The sequence below is a fragment of the Rhyacophila brunnea genome, unplaced genomic scaffold (genome assembly GCF_057557595.1).
Source record: "Rhyacophila brunnea isolate RB1 unplaced genomic scaffold, BYU_Rbru_1.0 scaffold_20, whole genome shotgun sequence".
Lineage (NCBI taxonomy): Eukaryota > Metazoa > Arthropoda > Insecta > Trichoptera > Rhyacophilidae > Rhyacophila > Rhyacophila brunnea.
The window spans coordinates 28,291,669-28,315,631 of NW_028232860.1; the positions used below are offsets into that span (position 1 = coordinate 28,291,669).

The following is a 23,963-nucleotide window of genomic DNA, read 5'->3' on the forward strand; positions in this document are numbered from 1 at the left end:
TTTAATACTTTTAGCCATCTTTAAGTAGAATTGAATTCATTTTCAGTTATTCTCTTTTGTATGAATTATTTCGGAAGAAATCCATAAAAAGCAAAACACTATTATTGGTTGCTAGGGGTCTAGGGTCCTAGCAACTAAATTATTAATATATACGTGCGTTACTATTGAAATCAATATGAAATGTCAAAATGACATTCCAGTATTCTATATTTATTCAGTATTTCTATCAAGTACAATTTTTTTTGATCTTTTAGCATCATAGCATCATGTCAAGTTTATATGATTCAACAGAAAATTTAAAAACGTTGTATGTAAAAAGTTATTTTTATCTTGTAATTATTACTGTGATCTTTTTGTGCAATATGTAACAAGTTAATAATTTTATACGATAGATAAACATATTATTTAATGTGTTTAAATTGAAAATCTAAAAGTATCAGTATTATACATATATGCATGTAGCATGTAGCATGTAGCATGTAGGTACCTTAAGTTTATTATGAAACAATATGGATAAACTTGCAAAACTTTAATAACCTATCATATTACAATATTGCAGAATTTAAATAAATCTTATTTATTAAGTATCCCGCTTTATAAATTAATTTTAGGTACCTACAATATTATATACATTCCAATTTAAGCCGATCTTCGATCCTTTCCTTAAAATCCCAAGCAAATTAAATCTTTTGAGTTTCTTTTCTGAAACAAAAGCACCTTCGTTCTTCAATATATATTATTGTACCTATTAGACAAATCAATAATCCTTAGCCCCGGTGAATGCTCTTTATGTTTTTTATTTGCCTAAAAATCTATTTTCCTCAAGTTCATTTAAATCTGATCCGGAATGTAATATTAAGAATTCTGACGACGTTTGAGGATTTTTGGAGATGGTTCACTGCCCTTCGAGGTTTTTACGATCCGACACGCCATCGTCAGGAATTTTACGAACCGGAGCTGCATTCTGATCCATTCCGAGCGCTGAATTTGTATGAATACGTTAGATTTCGGACAGTGCGTACTCCGGTGTTGAGGTAATTAAACCGCATTTTTATTAAGTGGTTTTTCAAGTCGCCATTGGAAATACCGTATACCAGTGAACCTATGGCATGCGAGATGATTTTGCATGGCACGCGAATGTTTAATTAAAAAAAAAATGAAAAAAACACAAAAAAGTTTTACAATATATTATATAATATTAAAAAATAATGACGGTATAGCCATGCGTAGAGTTGGGTTTCGGGAATTCTCGAGAAATTTTCGAGATTTTCTATCCCGAATCTCGATAATTGAAATTTTTAACATTTCGGGAAATCCCGGATCTCGAGATTTTTTTCTCGGGATTCGCGATTTCTTTATTTTCAAATATTAATTGAAAAAACGATTTTCTCTATGGGAAAAGTGGACAGAAAATACAACATTCAAGGACTGATCGGGGCATTTAACACAATTAAGCCAACCTCGACTCAAAATGAGGGCAATTTTTGCAACATCAGGGAATTTTGTGTCTCAAAAGCGTACGCAATTGTCAGATACAACGATTGACAGTCTATGTTTTTTGAAATTATATTTTAATAAGTAATGTTTTGAATTATTTTTGTTTTCCTACTTCTATTTTGTTTGTCTTCTTACATAAATAAAAAAAATCATATTTTTTTGGAATTTGTCTGTTTTTACACTGATTTTAAGATTTTTACAGGTTTTTACCGATTTCTCGAGAATTCTTTTCTGGAAATCCCGAATCTCGAGAATTCAAAATTTCATAATTTCGGGAAATCCCGAATCTCGAGATTGAGATTTTCTCAGGAAATACTAGCCATGCGTATTTTCTCCGATTTTTATTATTATTTTTACCAATAATATTTACCAATCTATTTGCAAACGGAAACGACGAAAATTTATGAATACATTTTAATGACAGATTGAATTTAATAAAGAATAGCTGGCAAATACATACTCTAACAACTAGGTACTTACTCTACAAAAAATAGCATTACGTTTAATCTAAATATATAATTGCATAGATTGGTCACATCACATCAAAACTCGTCCGTCTGCAACGTATCGAATATGTCGATGTGACGTCATCGTTATTCACAAAACATACGTTGCTAAATGGAGCTCCGTATATTGGTCGAATGCGAATTTTAGTTTGAAAACCATCTACTGTTGCAATTGACAACTTGCGTGCTTCTCGGGCTGCGAGTCGAAGACGTCAGGACGCTTACAAACACCTAAGAATTGGTCATTCCTATACCAGCTCGCCGATCGCCGCATCTAAATATCTATACGTTCCGAAGGTTACGTGTGACTGTCGTTGGTTAGATGTGCGCGGTCTTCATATACAACACTAAATCGACGTTCTTGAAAGGTTTTATTTGTGGCTGTGCGGCAGACGAGGCGAGTTTAGATGAGGAGCCGGCTTACGTTTTATGCGTTACACAAAATATTATCGCACTAATCACATCAGGCATTAACAACCTCTGATTTTGATCGATTTACAATGGTTGAGAATGCTTCATCTGATCAGAGCGAATCACGATGAAAAATAGAATCTCGAGAATTCAATTGTATTTTTTAAACTTTTGACGTATTAAAATTCTTAAAAACGTTTTTTTTTTCATTTTTTACCCCACTAAAAACCAAACTACTTGACACGTCAGACAATCGAAAAATAATATTTACGAAATTTTGGCACGCGTACGTAAAAAGGTTTGCCAACCCTGCCATTTACCTATTAAACTCTCAAAAATATTATTATTTTTTCGAAAAGTCGAGAGCGACCGGTCGCATGTTTATCGAGTCATTTCCATAAAATTTTCCGCTGTGTGTTGTGTATCCATTGCAGTTAAAATATTAAAATGAGTGATGATATGGAGTTTATAATCGAAGGGTTGCCGGAAAGAGAAGGAAATTTGGATATTTCTTTCAGTGAGCAACTTTTTCGCAACTTGAAATTAGGCGGGAATAATGTCATACAGGTATGCATCTAATTCAAATTTAGAATCTTTATGAATGAAAAGTGTGTAACAGCAGGTAATATTTATTTTTAAAGTTTACGCAATAATATTATTATGTATGTTATCCAAAAACGTCGAAGGAACCTCTTTATTTATTTTTAATATTTATTAATTTTTCAGTCAGCGACGTTCACTATATTCTATAATATCCCGTAGAAAGTAACACTATCAGTGTTGCCAACCGTACTATAATTATAGTACAATACTATAATTTTTAATCCGCAAAAAATCTAAAATACTATAATTTTACGCAAATATCACAAAAATACTATAATTTTGAAGGATTTGAGACGAAAAATGTTCCAGTACTATAGTTTTTTCTGAAATACTATAATTTTTACCCTTTTGTAGTATAATCAACATAGAAAAAGATGGCAACACTGAACACTATAGAAAATAGGTACCTTCTTATATACAGTGGCGGCTCATCCATATGCGCTGCGGAACTGCAACACCCCCAAGCAAATTGAGAAAAATGTAATATTATAATATACATAAATTTATGTATATTATATGAAAATATCAATATTATTTAAGCGTGTTAAGCTTGCCCACGCACCGATACATCCAATAATAATTATCATAACTGCGATGAAAGTGATGCTTCGCGTGATTTCATTTAGTACCATTTTCGATAGGCTTGAAATTGGCTAAGGGGCGCAGGGAGCGGGGCTTGCCGCTCAGACATTAGTCTGGTACTGCCGCTTAGACAGTAAAACTAATACGAAAATACTATTTTCGTGTTTTGAACGTTGTCGGGACAGCGACTCTGAGCTAGTAGCGACGCGTGCCGCGAGTCGCGACAGATGTCGAGGGCAATTAAAAGGTGATAGACCTTTTCTCAAGGAAGACAGAAGAATCAATTTTATAATGATATAAAAACACTTATAATATTTAATTTTAATAATTTTGATGTTAATAGTAAAATGTAATCCAAATAATCATTTATTTTTATTTTTAATCAACCGCAGCACCCCCAGATATAATATCCACGAGCCGCCACTGCTTATATGTACATATATGAAAATAATTACTATTCATCATTTAGACCAGTGCTTTCGCGCCATGGCACACTTTTAAAATTATTATTGAAAAACTATCACCGCACACTGAAGAATACTTACCTACCTACTAAGTACTTCTTTCGGACTTACAAATTATATTTTAGAATACGTCATAATTTTGAAAAACCTCCAGAACATAATAATATATATACCTATTAGAAAGAGTCGTAGAAAAAAAGTTGGACCGAGTAGGACTCGAATTGACACCTTCAATTTTCAGAATGAGTGCTCTAGCCCTAGTCTATAAGCTATTGATCCGACTATGACTCACGAAAATTATTTTTAATTACCACTGGGATAAAAAGCATGTCAAGTTATACACATTTATATTTATATAAAAATCGATGTTTTTTTTAAATAAATATAAAAAATATTAAAACGATAAATTAGTCAAAAATCTAAACGGTCAAAAATTGAAAATTTAGTAAACTAAATTTTATTAATAAATATGACCATAAAATATAATATAATAATAAGATGGGACCCTGCAACAAACTCACATTTTTTTTACAATTATTGTAAGTTTATATTTGACTTAAAATGAAATCTTTTTAATGTTTTCAAATACATATTTATTAATTACTACAGTTAAAATTGTAAATTATCAAAAAAATGTCTCAAATTGCAAGCTTCGTATTTTTCCGCTAGGTGCCTCTGCTGGCATGCCTCTCCCCCTTAACTTTATAAAGGAACGAAATATATATAAATATTTAATATTTTAAAAATTTTCAATTTTTACGTGAATTCATCAACTGTTTATTAGATATATAATAATATATTATACAATTTTTTACAAAACCAACATTTTGGCAATTATGCAGCTGCTAGATTTAACGTAGGTCAGCACCATTTACTGTAAAACCACTTAATGATTAAATTTGAAAAAATACCAGATAGGTATGCAACGGATTATAAATAATGGCGCTTTGGAAATAATTTATATCCGCAAACTATGTAGGTATTATACAATTATATTTTTGTGAATATGTATTCAACGGAAGCCCTGATAAGATTAAAATAAATTATCCATCCTTTTTTAGATGGGAACGTTTAATTCAAGCGTATTCAAGAATGCTTAAAAAAGGCTACCGCTGGCGAAATAAATACATATTATTAATATGATGCTAATAGATAGATTACAATTAGGGAATCCAATCCCGAGCCAAAATTCTGATCCCGGGATTTCGGGATTACAATTTGACAATCCCGGGATCCCGGGACTAGTCCCGGGATTGGCATTTTTTCCATTGTTAATATAATTTTTTTATATTTACAAATAACATTGATAAAATCGGTCAAAAATAAATCTAGTATAATTTATACTATTTAAGACATTTATTGTTAATATTGTATACGTCCAATCTTGGAAATACACAAGTTTAATGGAGTAAATAATATTGTAATATAAATAATAATGTGAATTTAATAGGAGATTGCTGTTTCTGATAGTAAAGACGTAATGAATGGATTAGCGAAATTTAAAATAGTAAAGCAAATAATCATGGCGTACTTATGGCCGTTCCGCTTCATAAATCTAACTAGTCAGCCAAATATGAAACTGCCGTAAAACGTATGATATCATGGTGGAATTACTTTGTTAAAAGTGCGAAGCATTGTTTTTTCCAATCTTTCCATTTTTTATAATTTATGTGAAAAAATAAAATGAATCGGCAACCTACACATGGGTATAAATCAAACTTCATTCAAACTCAGTTTATTTCTAATGTAGTTATTTTTTATTAAAATTATTTTTTTCTGTTATATTTTCGCTTTTATTTTATTTTCCATAAAAATTGATAAAAAAATCAATCCCGAAATCCCGGGATTATGTTTATAAATCCCGGGATTCATAGGTATCGAAAATAGCTCGGGATCCCGGGATTGGAGTCCCTAATTACAATACATATTCAAAGAGATAAATTTCCGTTTTTTATGTCTACAGAATTATTAAACTCATTATTTCGTTGTACCTATTCACTCAATCATTTGTAACATTGCCGGCAATACCGAGTTGAGTTCGTTTAATTGATCGTTTCCAGCGATTGGGAATGCAGAAATTTGGTATATAATTTGTATAATGTTTGAGACTTTCACGGTTGTTTTTTATCGTAATAGATTTTTGAGTTTCCACCGTGTGTACTTCTTCCTTCTTTTGATCTTGATAATGGCCTCAACGAGACCGAAACGTCGAGGAAAGAAGTAAGAAGTACACACGGTGGAAACCCAAAAATCTATTATATAATTATTTGATTTTTTACGGCGTATTGAAAATCTGTGCTATTAAAAATCTATTAATTGTATTATCAATACTTAGATATAAGCAATCACAATGTATGTACATACAAATGGCAGCAACACAATGACGTGTGTCAGAGTGTAGTTTCTACTTTCACCAGTAGTGTGTATTTAAAAATACGCGTTTATAATTGTTTAAAGTGCTGACTGCCTCGCCAATCTCATAGTGCCTGTACACATGCATGGATTTACTGGCATCAATAGTGAGTATTCTAAACTATCGTGATCGTGACAATAACTAGAGTGTTTACACGTAAGAGTGCTGACTATCTCTCCAATTCATTCTTTATTACACGAGACGCGATGTTGTCATTTTATGTTAGGTACTATTTCTTAATATTTGGCAGGTAGGTAGTGAAAATCGGTCAAACTGAAAATTCATTCGTAGTTCGATTTTTTGCCGGCACGTTCGCCACTATCGTTCTACTGCGCAGGCGCAGATTCAAAAAATTCTACTGTCGCATGACAATTCAAAAGCTTCCAAACTTTTTTGATTCATGCATGCAATTTGCCAACTGCAGAATACATGTTTACCCATACATTTTCTTGTTATGGCCGCGATAATACTAACTGTCAACAGTAAATCCATGCTCGTGTAAACGGCGTATCATTCCTCAAAAGTAAACGAGACGCGATGTTGTCATTGTAAAGTGCTATTTGACAGGTCGTGAAATGAGTCTGCGCGGTGTAGTTAGTTTTTTTCCCGGCAGATTCGCCACTATCGTTCTTCTGCGCAGGCGCAAATATCGAACAGTCCAATTGTCGCGTGAAAATTCAGAATCTTTTAAACATTTTTGATCCATGCATGCAAGCTTGCAACTTGGACGATAATACGTGTTTACACTTACATTTTATTGTTATGGCCGCGATAATACGTACTGTCAGCAGTAAATCCATGCTCGTGTAAACGGGGTATCATTCCTCAAAAGTAAACGAGACGCGATGTTGTCATTGTATAGTGCTATTTGACAGTTCGTGAAATGAGTCTGCGCGGTGTAGTTAGTTTTTTTCCCCGGCAGATTCGCCACTATCGTTCTTCTGCGCAGGCGCAAATATCGTACAGTTCAATTGCCGCGTGAAAATTCAGAATCTTTTAAACATTTTTGATCCATGCATGCAAGCTTGCAACTTGGACGATAATACGTGTTTACACTTGCATTTTATTGTTATGACCGCGATAATACTTACTAACTGTCAGCAGTAAATTTATGCACGCTATGTAAACGCGGTATAACTATGGTTCATACGTTTGTTAAATAATTTCAAATGTCAAACAGATATTACATGATATAAGGCTCCTTCTATTATTTAAAGTAAAGTACAAATTATTTGATATGGGTATTTTGTGAGAATTGTACAAAGATTACATTATGCTTGGAATGTACATATGTAATATAGATACATAAAGTAAATTAAAATAAATCCAATGGCACACTTGCCAATTGCTCGTGGTACATACGTAATGCTGTAACAATGATTGTATGATAATTTTTTTCGACCATATCCGATCCTAATAGGATCATATGGGCCTCCACAGAGTAGATGTTTGTATTAACAGATTTTGTTTTTTTACAAGAAATGAATGTCAGCCACTTGCTCAACCTATAAGGTCCATACCCTGACTCACACACAAATTGAACAACAATTGTGTACTTGCCAGACCCAGGATTAGAACCTGGGACCCACGGCGTTATAGTCCAACGCTTAAGCCGATCGGCCACCGTGCCATATTCTACGATTTCATTTAACAAGTAACCTAAATCATTTACCTAGTAACCATTATTTTTTACCACGTTTTTCTTAGCTCGTATTCTTGTTTGTCCGGTGGTAGTTTATCCAGTACAAATCTTGCAATTGATTTGTAACTAACTTCCCGACTAGCTAGACATTTTAATTTTTTATAATATATCAGAACACGATGCCAATGCATTCTTTTATTACTTTTAGCCATCCTTAAGTAGAATTGAATTCATTTTCAGTTAATTCTGTTTTGTATGAAAAGTTATTTCGGAAGAAATGCGTAATCTAATCCACTATTATTGGTTGCTAAGAGGGTGGTCCTAGAAACTAAATTATTAATATATACGTGCGTTACTATGGAAATCAAAATGACATTTCAGTATTCTATATTTGTTTGTTTGTTGCAAAATAGCAAAAAAATGATTTGTTGACAATTGCCTTATTTGTCCTAAATTATTAAAAAGTGCATATAATTGTCAAGTTTATATGCTTCAACAGAAAATTTAAAAACGTGGTAGGTATATAAAAAGTTCTTTTTATCTTGTAATTATTTTGATTTAATTGAGTAATTATCAGTAGGTATGACGTATCACATACAGCAAAGATTGTTAGTTACTTTGAATAACATGGCAAGTATTAATCAACATTTTATATTTTATTACCCTGTTAACCTCTAAATTCTAAATCCACATTAATACCTACAATAAAATAAAAAAAAAACTGCCCTTGAAGATATAACGATCTTCTAAAAGATGTATAAACTTTTAATGATTATTTTTTTTAATTTAAAATAATCTTCAGTTTTTTTTGTCAACGCCTGTTTTCAAGAAGAAGACAGTTTTAGTCCAGGCGATGGGAGTTTGTGCACATTCTCGTTGAATGGCTGACTTCAATAATTATTATTGTTGCCGATGTTGTGGTTACATGTAAGTTGTACGTATGCAGTTCATCATGGGACACTTATTCGTGCGCCGCAGTACGTGAAATATGAGTTCATATAGCATTTTATCAAATGACTAGTTCTTCGTTGAACATTTCAACGTGGAATACATTTGTACGTATCTTACAAAATGTGCCGATAGTTTGCAAATAGAACTGTTCCAATTAGATTAACCCTAACCTAACCTAACCTAACCTAACCCAGTAAAGACATCACTACATGTTGTAGCATACGTACAAATATACTCCACGGTGAAATGTTCAACGAAGAACTCGTCATTTTTTGATTAAATGTTACACGAACTCATGTTTCACGTACTGCGGTGAACTGTTACGTACAAATTTCCGGATACGCCGATGTTGTACGTGAAACCTTATCTTTATATTATAATAACCCCCCCCCCCCCGTAAAATGTCCTATGGCGTGAAATCTATTTTTTTTCTTTATGCCAAATTAAATAGACATTAGGTTTTTGTCATCGTTTTACCAGCTTGGAGATTGTCAACCATGTAGGTACGTATTTAATTTTAATCACTAAAACTTTATCCATACCTAATCAATAAGGCCCAATAATAAAAAAGATCCCATAGAATATTGCGAAATTTTTGTACTTACATATTGTTTATATTTTACACATTTTTCTACAAATACTAAATAACAGATAATTTATTGTTTTCTCCACAATTCCAGGTTTTTGAAATCGAGATCGAGAATCCCGAAATCCCGGGATTGAAATTTCTGTTCCGGACTGGAATCCTTACATAACCGTAGTTTACATGCTATTACCAGTATAATAAAAATATTTTATCTGTTCTAGATTGACAATGCCACTGGTAAAAAGGTCACCTACTGGGATATTCTTCAGAAGAGCGTGAACTTAGCAGAAGCCCTGAGGAGACTTGGTGTAAAGAAAGGCGATGTGATTGGCATGTCCAGCGAAAACAGATTTGAGTTCACCGTCTCCGTTGTTGCTGTGCTACTCATTGGAGCTGTTAATGCACCCATCAATATCCTCTTCACCAAAAGTAATTATGCATAGTTTACATTATTAGATTATTGAGGCTAGCGTAGCGCCACTGTACTGCTGATAGCATAGACTATAGATACATCTCGACGCCACCCGTTGCATTGCTAAATGAAGCTGCGTGCCGTGCGTTTAGTTTGTGGGCGAGCGAACGCATTCGTCTACAAATGTTCGAGACCATAGACCATTTCGCTAGTGCTCTCCCAAAGTGCTCGCACTAGACGCTCAGAATTAAAATATAATTTTCTATTTTTTTTACGTTATATAGTATTTTTAAGCGGTCAAAATGCAACCATTAGGTAAAAATATCCATAATTTAAGGGGGGACATGCTCGTCGAAGGTCAAAATTGAGTTTTTATTGTATTTTCAAACCATGATCCTGGACACTCCTTAAACGTTGTAGATAATCTATTTATATAATTTTGTAGCCTTATTATCCTTTATAGTTATATTAACCATTTGATGACTGCATAAAGTATTTTTGTTACATAAAATAGTATTCTTTTAAACCTCTCGCTCTAATGTTTTAGAATATAGTCATATTTCGGTACATAACTGTGCAGTGGTGTTAAGATTTTTTACGTTTATTAATTTTTAAACGCATTTATAAAACCATTAGTATAATTTATTACGAGATAATTTTTGTAAAATATTCACGATAAAAAATTATATTGATAATCTCCGTGATCCCAAATTTGACAAGAATTAGGCATTTTATTATTCAAAAAATCGGCAAGATTAACACATTTAAAGATGATTCTAAAGATATTTATTATAAGCTATGTCTTTGACCATTTAAGTGTGATAAACATTTTATGAATAATGATTGCTTTATAATAATTATTGACCTAAGAATAAGGTAGTGTTTTTTTGAAATACGCTATTTCTTTTGTCATTCCCTAGTGATTAAGCTACAACATACGGCCGTAGCCATAAATTGACAAACTATAATTAAAGTAAGGATTAAAATTATGTTAACGCGCGTGTTTGAACATGTACCTAACCGATTTTTTTTTTATTTTTTTTTAAACGGTACATGTTTAAACACGCGCGTCAATATCATTTTACTCCCTACTTTAATTATAGTTTGTCAATAAATGGCTACGGCCGTATGTTGTAGCTTAACCACTGGGGAATGACAAAAGAAATGGCGTATTTCAAAAAAACACTACCTTATTCTTAGGTCAATAATTATTATAAAGCAATCATTATTCATAAGATGTTTATCACACTTGAATGGTCAAAGACATAGCTTATAATAAATATCTTTAGAATCATCTTTAAATGTGTTAATCTTGCCGATTTTTTGAATAATAAAATGCCTAATTCTTGTCAAATTTGGGATCACGGAGATTATCACTATAATTTTTTATCGTGAATATTTTACAAAAATTATCTCGTAATAAATTATACTAATGGTTTCATAAATGCGTTTAAAAATTAATAAACGTGAAAAATCTTAACACCACTGCACAGTTATGTACCGAAATATGACTATATTCTAAAACATTAGAGCGAGAGGTTTAAAAGAATACTATTTTATGTAACAAAAATACTTTATGCAGTCATCAAATGTTTAAAATAACTATAAAGGATAATAAGGCTTCAAAATTATATAAATAGATTATCTACAACGTTTAAGGAGTGTCCAGGATCATGGTTTGAAAATACAATAAAAACTCAATTTTGACCTTCGACGAGCATGTCCCCCCTTAAGTTATTTTAAAGAAACACTAGGTCACTGATATTAAAATATATAATAATATACAAATAAATTATCACGAACATGTATCAACTTACCTATGAAACGTAATACCATCTTCTTGCTTATCAGTACGGCTACCATATTTTAATACAACATACAGAACCATCTTTCCTACTTAATTAACTAAAAATATTTACCACTGGCTTTATGTTTAACACAAAAAATATCAATTTTAGTAACACGAGCTCGCAGGTTATCGACGCTACGTGAAGCGATTCACCACGATTTTCCGGCGATACTTTTGGAAACTAACTCACACTTATGTAGACCTTTTATCTTACTCTAGCGCGTGTCGCAGAGATTATAAGGGTGCCAAATACTTTCTCACTCGCACTCATGCATCGTTTTTGTTCAGGCCTTGATTGAACTACAATTTAATAATAAACATAGCCATAAAATAAAATTTAGTAATAAGATGAGAACCTTTAACGAACGCAATTTTTAAGAAGTTTTGTTTTTTTAATTTTACCCAAGTTTATTTTTAACTTAAAATAATATAATTTAATTTTCTTTTAGGTATGTACATATAGATTAAGTAATTAAAACTCTGAGAATTTTAAATTACCAATCTGCTGCTAGATGCTCTTAGTATACTCTTTGATTAAATTAATAGTTTTTAGATGGTTACTCACGTATTGATTAATTAAAACACCTTTTAATGTAGATTTTCATTCTTTCGATACTACTATAGATTCCCCTAATAATATTACACCCCCCTCTTGTGGCCAAAGCAAAATGCGAGTGGCGATGCGCGCGAGAAATGTAAAAAAACATGTGCCATTCAGGGCACTTGAGCCGCGCGCGCATCGCACAGCTTCTTGCAGTGTGCTCCGCCTCTTAAATGTGTAATATAACGGGAAATATTGTGTGTGAAATGAATAATTGCTAATTCAACCCTTATACACACAATATTCCTAATAATTTAGCAATCACAGTAAAATGGCGTTTTGTTAAAAATCGAATTAGATAATAATATAAATATGTACATTTTTACTGTTGATAAAAACAATCAAATATGTACTAAATTTACAAAACTGCTTTGATTGAAATGTCACAAATTTGTTAATAATGTTAGTCAAATTAACATATTAACAGAAAACAACAAAATAAAAGCATGAAAGTAAGAGACTTTGCAACTAATACCCTCATTTATTATATGAGAATTGAAAGATACATATACTTAGTACAAATTTAATCGTTTTAGCATCATATAAAAAATGCCTACAGAACAGGTTTTAATTGTGATTTGTTGCGCTTGAAAAATCGAATACCAATAATTATTTATGTTTTTATAATCCTGCGTACACTATATTTATAGCTATATATTTTTATAGTGTACCTACGCATGCGTGTATATTAGTAACTACCTGTAATAATATAGTTGTCTACGTAATATGTACATAATTATTATGTTATTATTCACATTTGTTATTATAATGGCCCTTGGCTAATTATTATTAGTATTACAGCCAGCTGTCTCGCTAGGTCTTGCAGAGAGCTTGCCTAACCAATTATATAGTGTTGGATTTTAACAAAATTGTAAAGTAAATCTAATAAAAATTATATTCGTTGATGGTGGCATAGTAAACGGATCAATCCCGCCGGATGACAATGGTAGAGTATGGTAGATCACTGCCAGTATTGATACTCGATAGTGGAGCAGCACCTTACTTGAACTTGGATATGCACGTTAAAGAAGAATTAATCTTTCTTTCAGATGAAATATTACACGTTATGAAAATGTCGAAGCCAAAAATGATGTTCTGTTCGCCGTTGACCGTTCGCAACATCGAAAACGCCATCAAAGACATGGAGTCTGCCCCAAAAGTCATCGAGTTCGGTGACAAAAAGACAGATCCTGCCTTTCTGTCATATGAGGACTTAACGAATGAGCACACCGATATAGAAACATTTAAACTAGCAGAAGTGGATTTCAAGAAGCATCCAGCCGCTATCATGTGCTCATCCGGGACGACTGGTATAGCCAAAGGAGTCATTTTAACGCATTACAATTTTAGTATATGCACAAATCATTTACGGTAAGTTCATTTGAGTATATTTTTTTTGGATAATCAAGCAACATCGTGGGTTTTGACCAGAGATATTGATACCTTACAAGCAGAGCCAGCTGGCGATAGCCAACTGCCTCGCTAGACGTTGTAGGACGCTTGGCGTCCTAATCTAATAGAAATAAGCCTAGTTTCAATAAAATGATGAAAAAAGTCTAATCATTATGAAACCTATTGATATGGCATGCTGATTACTTAGATAATTTGGATAGTCGTAGTTTTTTTATTAGAATACTTAAGTTTTATTCTTCGTACATTTATATTCTTTTTTTCTTTCTTTCGACCATGTCCGATCCTACTAGGATCATATGGGCCTCCACAGAATGGAGGTTTGTATTAACAGATTTTGTTTTACGAGAAATGGATGTCAGCCACTTGCTCAACTTATTAGGTCCATACTCTGACTCATACACAGATTGAAAAAACGATATGTGTACTTACTTGCCAGACCCAGGATTCGAACTTGGGACCCACGACGCTATAGGGCAGACTGACGCTTAAGCCGCGCGGACATTTATATTATTGCAGTACACATATTTTAATATCCCATTAGGAGGAAGATCCCATTAGATTTAAAAAAATGACTTCTCGTAAAGATAACACAAGGGGTGTCCATATGCTTTGCTTGGGAGCAAAAATTGTATTTTATTTTAAAATTATTAAGTACTTATTTAATATACTAATGAATCTATTATTTAACATATTATCTGGGTGAGGAAATAAAAATGTTATTATTTTTATTGCATACAAAAATGGTAAAATAAAATTCTCATCATAAGTGTAAAATTTAATTCACTTTATTAACTATTATTGTCATTACCGGCTCCAAACAATCCGGAACGTAACATGGATCATTACGGTATTGTATAATAATAATATTATATCCTACTAGCTGAACCGGCAAACGTTGTTCTGCCATATAAATTATTTCTAGTCAGGGCTCGAAATGAACCGGAACGCACCAGAGCGCCGTTCCTATTCGTGAAATCGGTAAAATTTTCGCTCCGTCTCGTGGAATAGATAATTTGACCGTCTGAGCTGGATAGGCCATATAATAGAAAATCTAACACTTATTTTTATGAAAAAAACACATAAACTTTGATAACTTTACTATGTAAAAATCTTCAGAAAACTGTCGAGCGCTCCGGTTTGTAAATTTTTCCATTTCGAGCGCTGTTTCTAGTGAATATTTTGGTTGTTAAATAAAAAATAACGAATGTATCGTAAGTGTGTGGGGATGGGATCTATGACAGAAAGAGGAATAGAGCGCTGTAGACGATGACCGCCGATAAAAACAAAAAAACATCAACCATTCATTTTCTCAATTCAAAATGAGTAATGATGTTCATAATGAATGAATTACCTGTGACAGGATCTCGTTGTTTAATGTTTATGCAATATCCGTCTTGTCCCTTCCAGAAAATTAGCGGATATTGGAGAGCGTCGTATGAACAGTGTGTGTCAGCGATGAACTCCAGATTATTGTTTCTTCTTCGAATCACGGTTTCTCGCGTCGATGTGCGGTCGCCAAACCATGATTCCAGCAATGTCGTCAACAACAGTCGCATTGAATCGACGTACGTGCTCTCCAGCTGGTGTTTTATCAGGATTGATGACAATAGCGTGATTGTCACTTTGCAATTCGTGCATGTGTGCTTTGAAGAATTTCAATAATTCATTGTGCTCATTCAACAGGGCGTCCAGTTCGCCAATGGTGCGCCTGGTATTAGGCGAATTGAGGCTATTGTAACCGCAACGTGCATCCACATGATTGATGTCCTCACCGCCGCACCCATGAAGTAGATTTGTAAAAATGTATGTGGTTCGTTAGGCATTGGCAGCAATGAGCCTACTTTGTGGTATACTTGGCCTTTGATTTTGAATGTAGAATAGAATATTTGTCCATTTGCCACAGTATTGTGAACTATTTCTGTTGCTCCGGACGAAGTCATTTGGAAGCATGAATTGAATGTGCGAATGGACTTCAGGAACAGGTTTGAATCTGCAACCGTGCCGATGAGCAAGCCGTTCAATGGTTCTGGTGGTATCTCAATTTCTGGTAGTTGCACTTTTCCTGATGCGCAACACATCCCGGCTGACTCATGTTTGAATTTGAGCGCATGACAATGGGGATATTCTTTGTCCATAGCACCAATCAGCACTTTCGGATGAGCGGAATATTCAATATCTGGCTCGTACTCGAATGCGAGACGAAGGAACGAAGCGGATGTAAATGTTCGATGTACTTGTTGGCGTTGTCGGTCATTTGGTCATCTCTGCGTGTGTTAACTACAAACCGGCGCGTTTGGCTCCGTCCCAATTGTCGTTGTTGATTTCGTTCAGCTCGTGCCTCTTGTGATTGAGATGATTATGCTCTACTATTTCGCATGTTTGTTGCTTTATTCGTTCGACGACCCAAATGGCCCTCCTTGCATCTTGCTGGCATTGTGCACTGTAATACACCCACATAAAAATAGATAAATTAAAATAAATCGTACAAAATTTTGCACGCACTGCGTTGTGATATGCCGAATGAAATGTCAAAATGACGCGACGCTTCTCTTGAATTCTTCTCGGATGTAGCGCCATCTGTCATTCAACAACATAAATAATTTCGTTCTGTTTGAAATACGAACGACGGTTAAATTTGTTCATACAAAAATAATAAAATCGCGATTAAAAAATAGGAGGGATGGGGTAGGAGGGTGAAAATTTGGGGTTATAGGTATTTTTTTATGTTAAATAATAAAAAAAATACAAAAAAAAAATTGTCAAAAAAATAAAAGAAAATTTTTCTGGATAGAGATACCCTAATCACCTAGCGGTATGAAATATACTTGTTGACCTATTCTCATACCTAACAAATATACATAAAAAAAATCATAAAAATCGGTCGAACCATTTCGGAGGAGTTCGACCACAAACATCGTGACACGAGATTTTTATATATATAGAGATATATTATGACCACACAAAAGTTAAGAAAATATATTCAAATACATATTATATTATGTAGTATGTAGGTACTTACTCAATTCATTGGCATAGGTTGGAGGTAGGCTGTTAAGATCATCCATAAATATCGCACACTAAACTTTGTCAGTCATACGTATACGTTTTAATTAAAATAAGACTATAATTTAAAAACAGCGTTGGTTAGTTTTGAAAATTCAATTAAACCCTGCAAAATTAAGCCATAACAAATAATAGTCAAAAAACTGTCTATAAAATATCTAAAATGATAAAATCATACATAACATTGGATATTTTATAAATAGATTAATATTTTTTCTACTATATTTTGGTTAGACAGGGCTTAATAATTAATTTAAAAAAATAACCAAAAATATGTGCAATAATATCTATTATAAATCCAACAAAAACAAATAAGTATGACTGAAAAAGTGTGCACAATTTTGTCGTATCGCCCAAAGTATACCAAAACGATTATGGTTTGGTTTAGGCAAGGTTTAATTGATTTAAATAAAATAACCAATACCATCTGTAAATTGTAGTCTAAGCTCAATAAAAATTTATACGAATGACTAACAAAGTTTAATGTGCACGGTATATGACGCATCTTAACAGTCTACCTCCACCCTTCGCTACTGTTACTTATAGTACCTAATTATAGCATAAAATGGTCATATTCGACTATAAGTATCTTAGAGTATATTTACTTAGAGGTGATAAAATAGAAAATAGCATACAACATGCGTAATAATGATTTACAATATTAAATGAGAAGAAACATTATTGAAATTTAATTATTTTTAATAAATATAAACATTGTGTATTAATAGTAATTACTTACGATATAAAAGTAGAATAATTAATTAATTGATCATGTATGCCAACAGAAATGTCACTTAATTGTTCGAAGTTTTTCCCGATTTCTGAAAATTCTAAATTTGAAAATATACTTACTGACACGTCAAAGTTTATAGTCGCGAAAAAAAAACAAATGACGATCAGTCTATTAGTTTGACAGCTGATAGTTCCAGTATCGTATTTTTAGATTATATTTTCGTAGTAATTAGTGATATTTGTCATCTTCTTCTTTCCAGACATATGATGAACAACTTTGAAGAAAACAGAAGCTGTCTCTTGACCATCATACCCTGGTTCCATGCCTACGGCTTCGTCACGCATCTCTCCTGTATCAACATCCATCTTAGATCTGTAATCCTAGTAAAATTTGAAAAAGAATCCTTCCTTAGTGCTATTCAGAATCATAAGGTAAAGAATTTTTGTTATTTAATAGAAAGTAAGCATTTTATTTGTTGAACTCCAGTTCAAATGAACTAGTTTTGATCAGTGGCATCCATCATTTTTTGAATTGGGGGTGCACTTAAAAATCTACCGCATTATTTGACAAAAAGGATTTATTGAAAGTTGTCATTGAATAATTTGCTTTGCTTTATCACTAGAGTCAATGCAATATCATTAAAGACTTATATTTTAAGTAAACAAATAATATGCAAGTTCTGTAACAGTATATACCTACAATATAGATGGAAAATTAATCTAATAACATTTTTAGACATCTGATACACTTCACTCCTAAAGGTTTGGGCAGGCAACGTTTTTCAGCACTGCAGGCGAAAAAAACTAATTTTTATGAAATATGCTGTCAAAAATGGTATTATTATTTTTCTACCTTTATCTGCCGCAAATAAGCATCCATGCGTATGTATTAATTATTATTGTTCCTAGAGTAGGTAATACTTTGGTCATGACGTGTTGATATAGGTATCAAATTTTACTTTATTGAACACACATAATCTGAAAACATTTCCGAGAAATATATAACCACTAGAAAAATCTTTTTCGATAATAATACGAAACCCAGCAGGACTCGAACGTGAATTCCCCGGGATTCGCAACCATATGCCTGACTACTAAGCTATACGAGTATTCCAACGAAGTTAACTAGTGTTTTTACTATACTCTCAGAAGCGTTTTTTAAATTCCGGTACTTATTGGTAATCAGTTTTGGTATTTTAAATCAAAGTATTATAATTACCTTAATTACTAACCGGTTTCATATCACTCTATTTTTTTTTTGTTATAACGTTCTTGCACTTTACTTTTAAAACAAGTTTATAATAGACTTGTTTTTATGAGGAACACGTAATAAAAAAAACAGTATGTTTGTTAAACGCTGAAATTTCGACTTAAGGGCACACATGCTTACCTAGAGTTTCTGTTTTTTCATTTAAAGTTGAACTATGACATTGAATACTAGGTATGATTTTTAAAGTGAAAGTGATATTATGTTACATCTCTTTTACGCATGCTAATATGATTAAAAAGTTATTCTTTCTCTTTCTGTCAGATTCGAATTTGATTACCGAAGTTTAAACATTTACTATGCGTATTAGCTGACGTGCTTCGTCGTTTACAAATTATAACATAAATTTAAAAAATATATGTATTTATAATATTAAATATATTTTATAATGTACACAGATTTTTTTAACAACTATATTATATATACTTTTATTTATTTGTCGCATATTTAAAATGTTCTTGCTTTATTAAAATCTTTTTATTAGCCGGCCAAATAAATCCGTATTTTTGGCCATAGACTAATATAAAAATCTCTCTGCTGTCAAAAGTGTCAAATATTATGTTTACAAATTGCAAGGTACCTAAAACAATTGTGTTTTATATCAGGAATAAGAAACACTATCTGTAAGTACAATATTATGTTATTTATTACTATCGTAGTATTCTGTGTGTTTTGCATATATTATTCAAGTGTTTATTTATTGTTTTCTTAGTCTATACATGCTTTCAATGTTTCATAATTCCGACGTAATACAATCCTTTTTTTGAGGTTAGTTACATTCATTCCAGAATTATATAAAACCTGTGATTTCATATATATTTGTTTGATATAATCTAAGGCGTTCTAGTTGTTATTAAACATGTTACCTACCTGATTACTTTATTTTAGTTAATCAATCTTTTTTGATGCTTTGTATTATCACTAATCCGTTTTAATTACCACTCTTCAAACAGTCGCCAACTATAAAAGATTAAAAATCACACTATTAACAGTTCCTATGTTATGTTTTTTGCAGATGGAGAAAATGTTTACCGAGATCTTTGCTTGTCGACGGTTTCATATGAATAAGATGGAATGAAATAAATCTTTTAATTAATAATGAAATAAATCCAACTTTCGGCGTACGATTCGAACATGGCGTGATTTATGACGTCGACCATCAAGCATATGCACCCATTTTATAGATTTAATAGTACAATTACACAAGGTAAATATAAAGTGACTAATGTTTAAAAAATAAAACAATTTTATAAAAACATTTTTGCACTAAATTTATTATCGATAATGATATAAAAGTTGCTATTTTGATTCGTAATATAAAATATAATATAATTGTGCATATCAGTTACTTGTATCATATTAGGTATGTCATTTGGTAGAGCTTACTCTCCAAGTCTTGTCTTTTTCAGTCTCAATATCACTTTGATATTAGAAAAATTGTCTTTCCAACACCAATGAAAGGTGCATGTATCTATACACACACATTTCAAAGGCTTTAAGTTTTCTAGATACTGTATATTACTTCTTCTCTTCGGCTATATCCGCATCTTAGTTGCAGCATATGGATACAATGCGGCGCCTCCAAGAATCTCTGTCACTCTAGTTTTTTTGCATCGTTCCAGGTCATACTAGCAGCCCGTAACTCCGCCAGATATGCTATATAGATAGTATTTAGTGGCCATCCAGGACGCCGGAATCCGGTTGGCTTGAAGAACAGGCAAACCAGATTGGGATTCTCTTCAGGCACTCGCAGCACGTGGCCGGGCCAGGTACAAAGTTGCGTATTCACTCTCAGCGTGATGGGAGGCTATTTGGTGCGTTCTTTTATCTCCCGTTACTTCTAAAATTACCGCACACCCAGTATCCGTCGTAAACATCTGTTCTCGAAGCTCAGTATACGGTTGCTCGGAGCCTTTGTAAGGTGCCATGACATAAAAACTAGTAAGATATTTAAAATAGCTGCTAGAATGAATACATTGTTGAAAGGAAATGAAAACTGATAATATGATATATCAATTAATTTGTCCATCTGAAGTTGTAGATATCAGTTAATAATTATGTGTTATACCAGTAATTAAATGCTGACTTCAAATGAAAATTGACAATTAAATATTGAAATAATATATTACCAGTTTTGATTTTTTTAAGTACTATACTATATCCATGGTTCATATTACAATGTCATAGTAAAACTTAGAAGAATAAAATATGTCGTAAGACGAAATCAATCTTGGGGTTTTAATATAAGTTAAATAAATAGTACACAGCTAATTTGTTATTACTTTGAATACATGCCATGTCTTTACATCAATAAAAAACAGAAAAACAATTTAATAATGTATAAATATTTATATAAGACTTAACAACGGCTGACATATAGTTAGACACGATGACCTCCATTTAATTTCCTCTTATTTTAAAATTCACCAAGATATATCCTAATAAGTAGGTAAGTATATTACATTTGTACATATAATAAGTAAATCAAGTACAAAATTAAATTACTATTGAAGCAGTATATATGGACCCCACAGAGTAATTAACAATATAATAATTTATATAATTATATCGGGTATATACTATATTGACACATTTTAATGAAGTCTATTTTTCTTGGTACCTACGTTCAATGATAATTGTTTTATATTGTAACATAAACAATGGTAATATGCATTGATCTTTCTGATTTTTAAACTGTGATATCTATTTTATATATCTATTGATTTCTATGTGTATTATTGATACATTATTTATTTCAAATACAATAATTTCAAAACTAACAGTAAATAATATATAGAAAGCGTCATGTTGTTTAGTTGGAAAATCTACTAGGAAATTCCATCCAATCCAAATCCAATTTTTACCAGGTGGGTACTTGTAGGTCAGTTATTTTTGGAATAAAATGAATCCCTTAAAAAATATGAAATAAGAATAGAATGATAAATATTTGTGAAAATTTACCAAATCAACATGTTTAACGTGAATTTTTTCACACTAAAATGATAAATATTGTTAAGAAAATATACACAAACAGTTCATTCAGAAGTTATGACGTTTAAAAGATCCCGCGAGTTAACTCGTGCATGGCACTGATCAGTTATGAGGTGATATCAGTTATAATCATTTATGAGGAATGGTTATAAGCCATTGGCACAACCAATTTGGTTTTTGACCTTGAGAACAAAATGTAATTTTTACACGGGACCAAACTCCACGGCTGCAGAGACGAATGCTTATACAAAATATGGCACAGTGGAATCGCCAGCAAGATCTTTAGGTATCATTATTTAGATGTAAGTATACATATTATTTTGAATTTCATAAAATTACACTCGTTGTGGGTGTCTAGTAACAGTAAACTATATTAGTAAATTAGATATATCTTGATGAACTATAAAATAGTGATGTAATATAGACTTGTTGAAAATATATTAAGCATAATAAAATTTAAAATAAAAATTTAGAAAGTCAGCCTTTCTGGTTCTCTAATATTCATAGATCTACTGGTTCTGGGATCTACTATTTCTGGCAGTAGACAATTCATATAAAAGTGATATATCTTTTTTTCAATCTTTTCAATCCAAAATGTCTCGTCTTTTTTGATTAATTCTATTTTAACAGGAAAATTATGTCCCGTCCAAACTCCAAATAAACAGACATCTTTCTTAGTAATATGAAGCTGCCCCTGAATCTGGAAGTACCAATCGTGATTTTTATCTATTGCCATATTCCTGTCTTTATCTACTTTCCAAAATTTAATTTTTTTCTGTACAATAGCTTCATCTGCACTTATTCCAGCAGCTGAGAAAGGACATTTTATTTCAATAATTGTATCATCATCGCTGATGCCATCTGGCGTTGCACCGATAAAATCATACACATCATCGATAAACAATCCACATCTCTCAATCTTAATTCGTTCTTGTACACTAAGCTGTTGTAAAGCTATTGATTCATTTTCTTTACCATATTTTACCGCTTTCACGTTGGCTAATGATTGGCTATATAATAAACGTTTTACCAAAGGCCCAAATTTTGTATTTTCTCGCCGCTTACACACCTTTCCAAAAACAGAGGCAGTAAGAAGGTTTCGTCGCCTTTCTAGCCATTCTGCACATTCAGATTGTAATACAGTGCGTCTTTCTATATCCCTCCTCTCATAGTTTGTCAGTTTGAGTTTTTTCAAAAAAGTTTCTTTTAACAATTGATATTGATTTTTGTCCATATCAGGTTTTTGGCAACTCTCTCCATAATCTGGATTAGATAAAGGAACAGAATGTATTGGTTTTCGCCAAGGTTTTCCTATTTTTTTTTTATTTTTTTTCAACCTTCTTGATTCTAAGCGATTTATGAAGGCTTTTGGGCTATTTTTATAAACTTGTTTTTGAATTGTGCAATGTAACTTATTTGTATTAAATGCGATTACCGCCGCTGCACATCGTCCCATGTACGATTGTCTTTGAGAGTAGTTAATTCTCTTGCCGCCTACAAATTTTGCAATCATGTTATTAAAAGATTCTGAAATATTAGTAGAAAAATTATAAATTAAACTTTTTGAATTTAGCACCAAACGAGAATTATATATCATTAATTGAGAAAATAGACTGCATTCTTTTAATGCTGGTACATAATTTACATCAAGCATGTCCTCTGTATTTGGTTCATTTGTACAAAAATATGGTAGACAAGAAGTATGGTCTCCAAAAACATGGTGCGGTCCATTAATTAAATCTTTTTTCAAAGCGATAACCTTTTCTTCGAAAGTACTATCTTGTAGTCTTCTATACTTGATTGCACCTATGACGGCTTTCCGCAGACGTCTTTTTCTTGACGCAATGATTTTTCTTACATTCAAGGGATATCTTGTGTCTTTGGTTAATGCCTCTATTTTGCCACAATAATTTCTAATTAAATGGTTTTTACATTCAACTTTCTCGACAGTTACATTCGGATATGGGTGACAATCAAGAA

The 23,963-nt window shown here is 32.3% G+C and overlaps 1 protein-coding gene and 1 long non-coding RNA gene across 2 annotated transcripts in view; both read left to right on the plus strand.

Moving 5' to 3' along the window:
• Positions 1-2,756: 2,756 nt before the first annotated feature.
• LOC147071490 (luciferin 4-monooxygenase-like) overlaps positions 2,757-23,963 on the plus strand; it is a 32,664-nt gene continuing 11,457 nt past the window's right edge. The window contains exons 1-4 of the mRNA XM_085948115.1: positions 2,757-2,981; positions 9,877-10,084; positions 13,567-13,888; positions 17,986-18,157. Coding sequence (XP_085804241.1) covers positions 2,862-2,981; positions 9,877-10,084; positions 13,567-13,888; positions 17,986-18,157 — 822 coding nt within the window. The 5' untranslated portion in view covers positions 2,757-2,861. The remainder of the gene's footprint in view (positions 2,982-9,876; positions 10,085-13,566; positions 13,889-17,985; positions 18,158-23,963) is intronic.
• On the plus strand, positions 20,064-21,220 carry LOC147071491 (uncharacterized). Its single transcript, XR_015070782.1, has 2 exons — positions 20,064-20,199; positions 20,615-21,220. It is a non-coding gene; the product is annotated as an uncharacterized LOC147071491 (long non-coding RNA).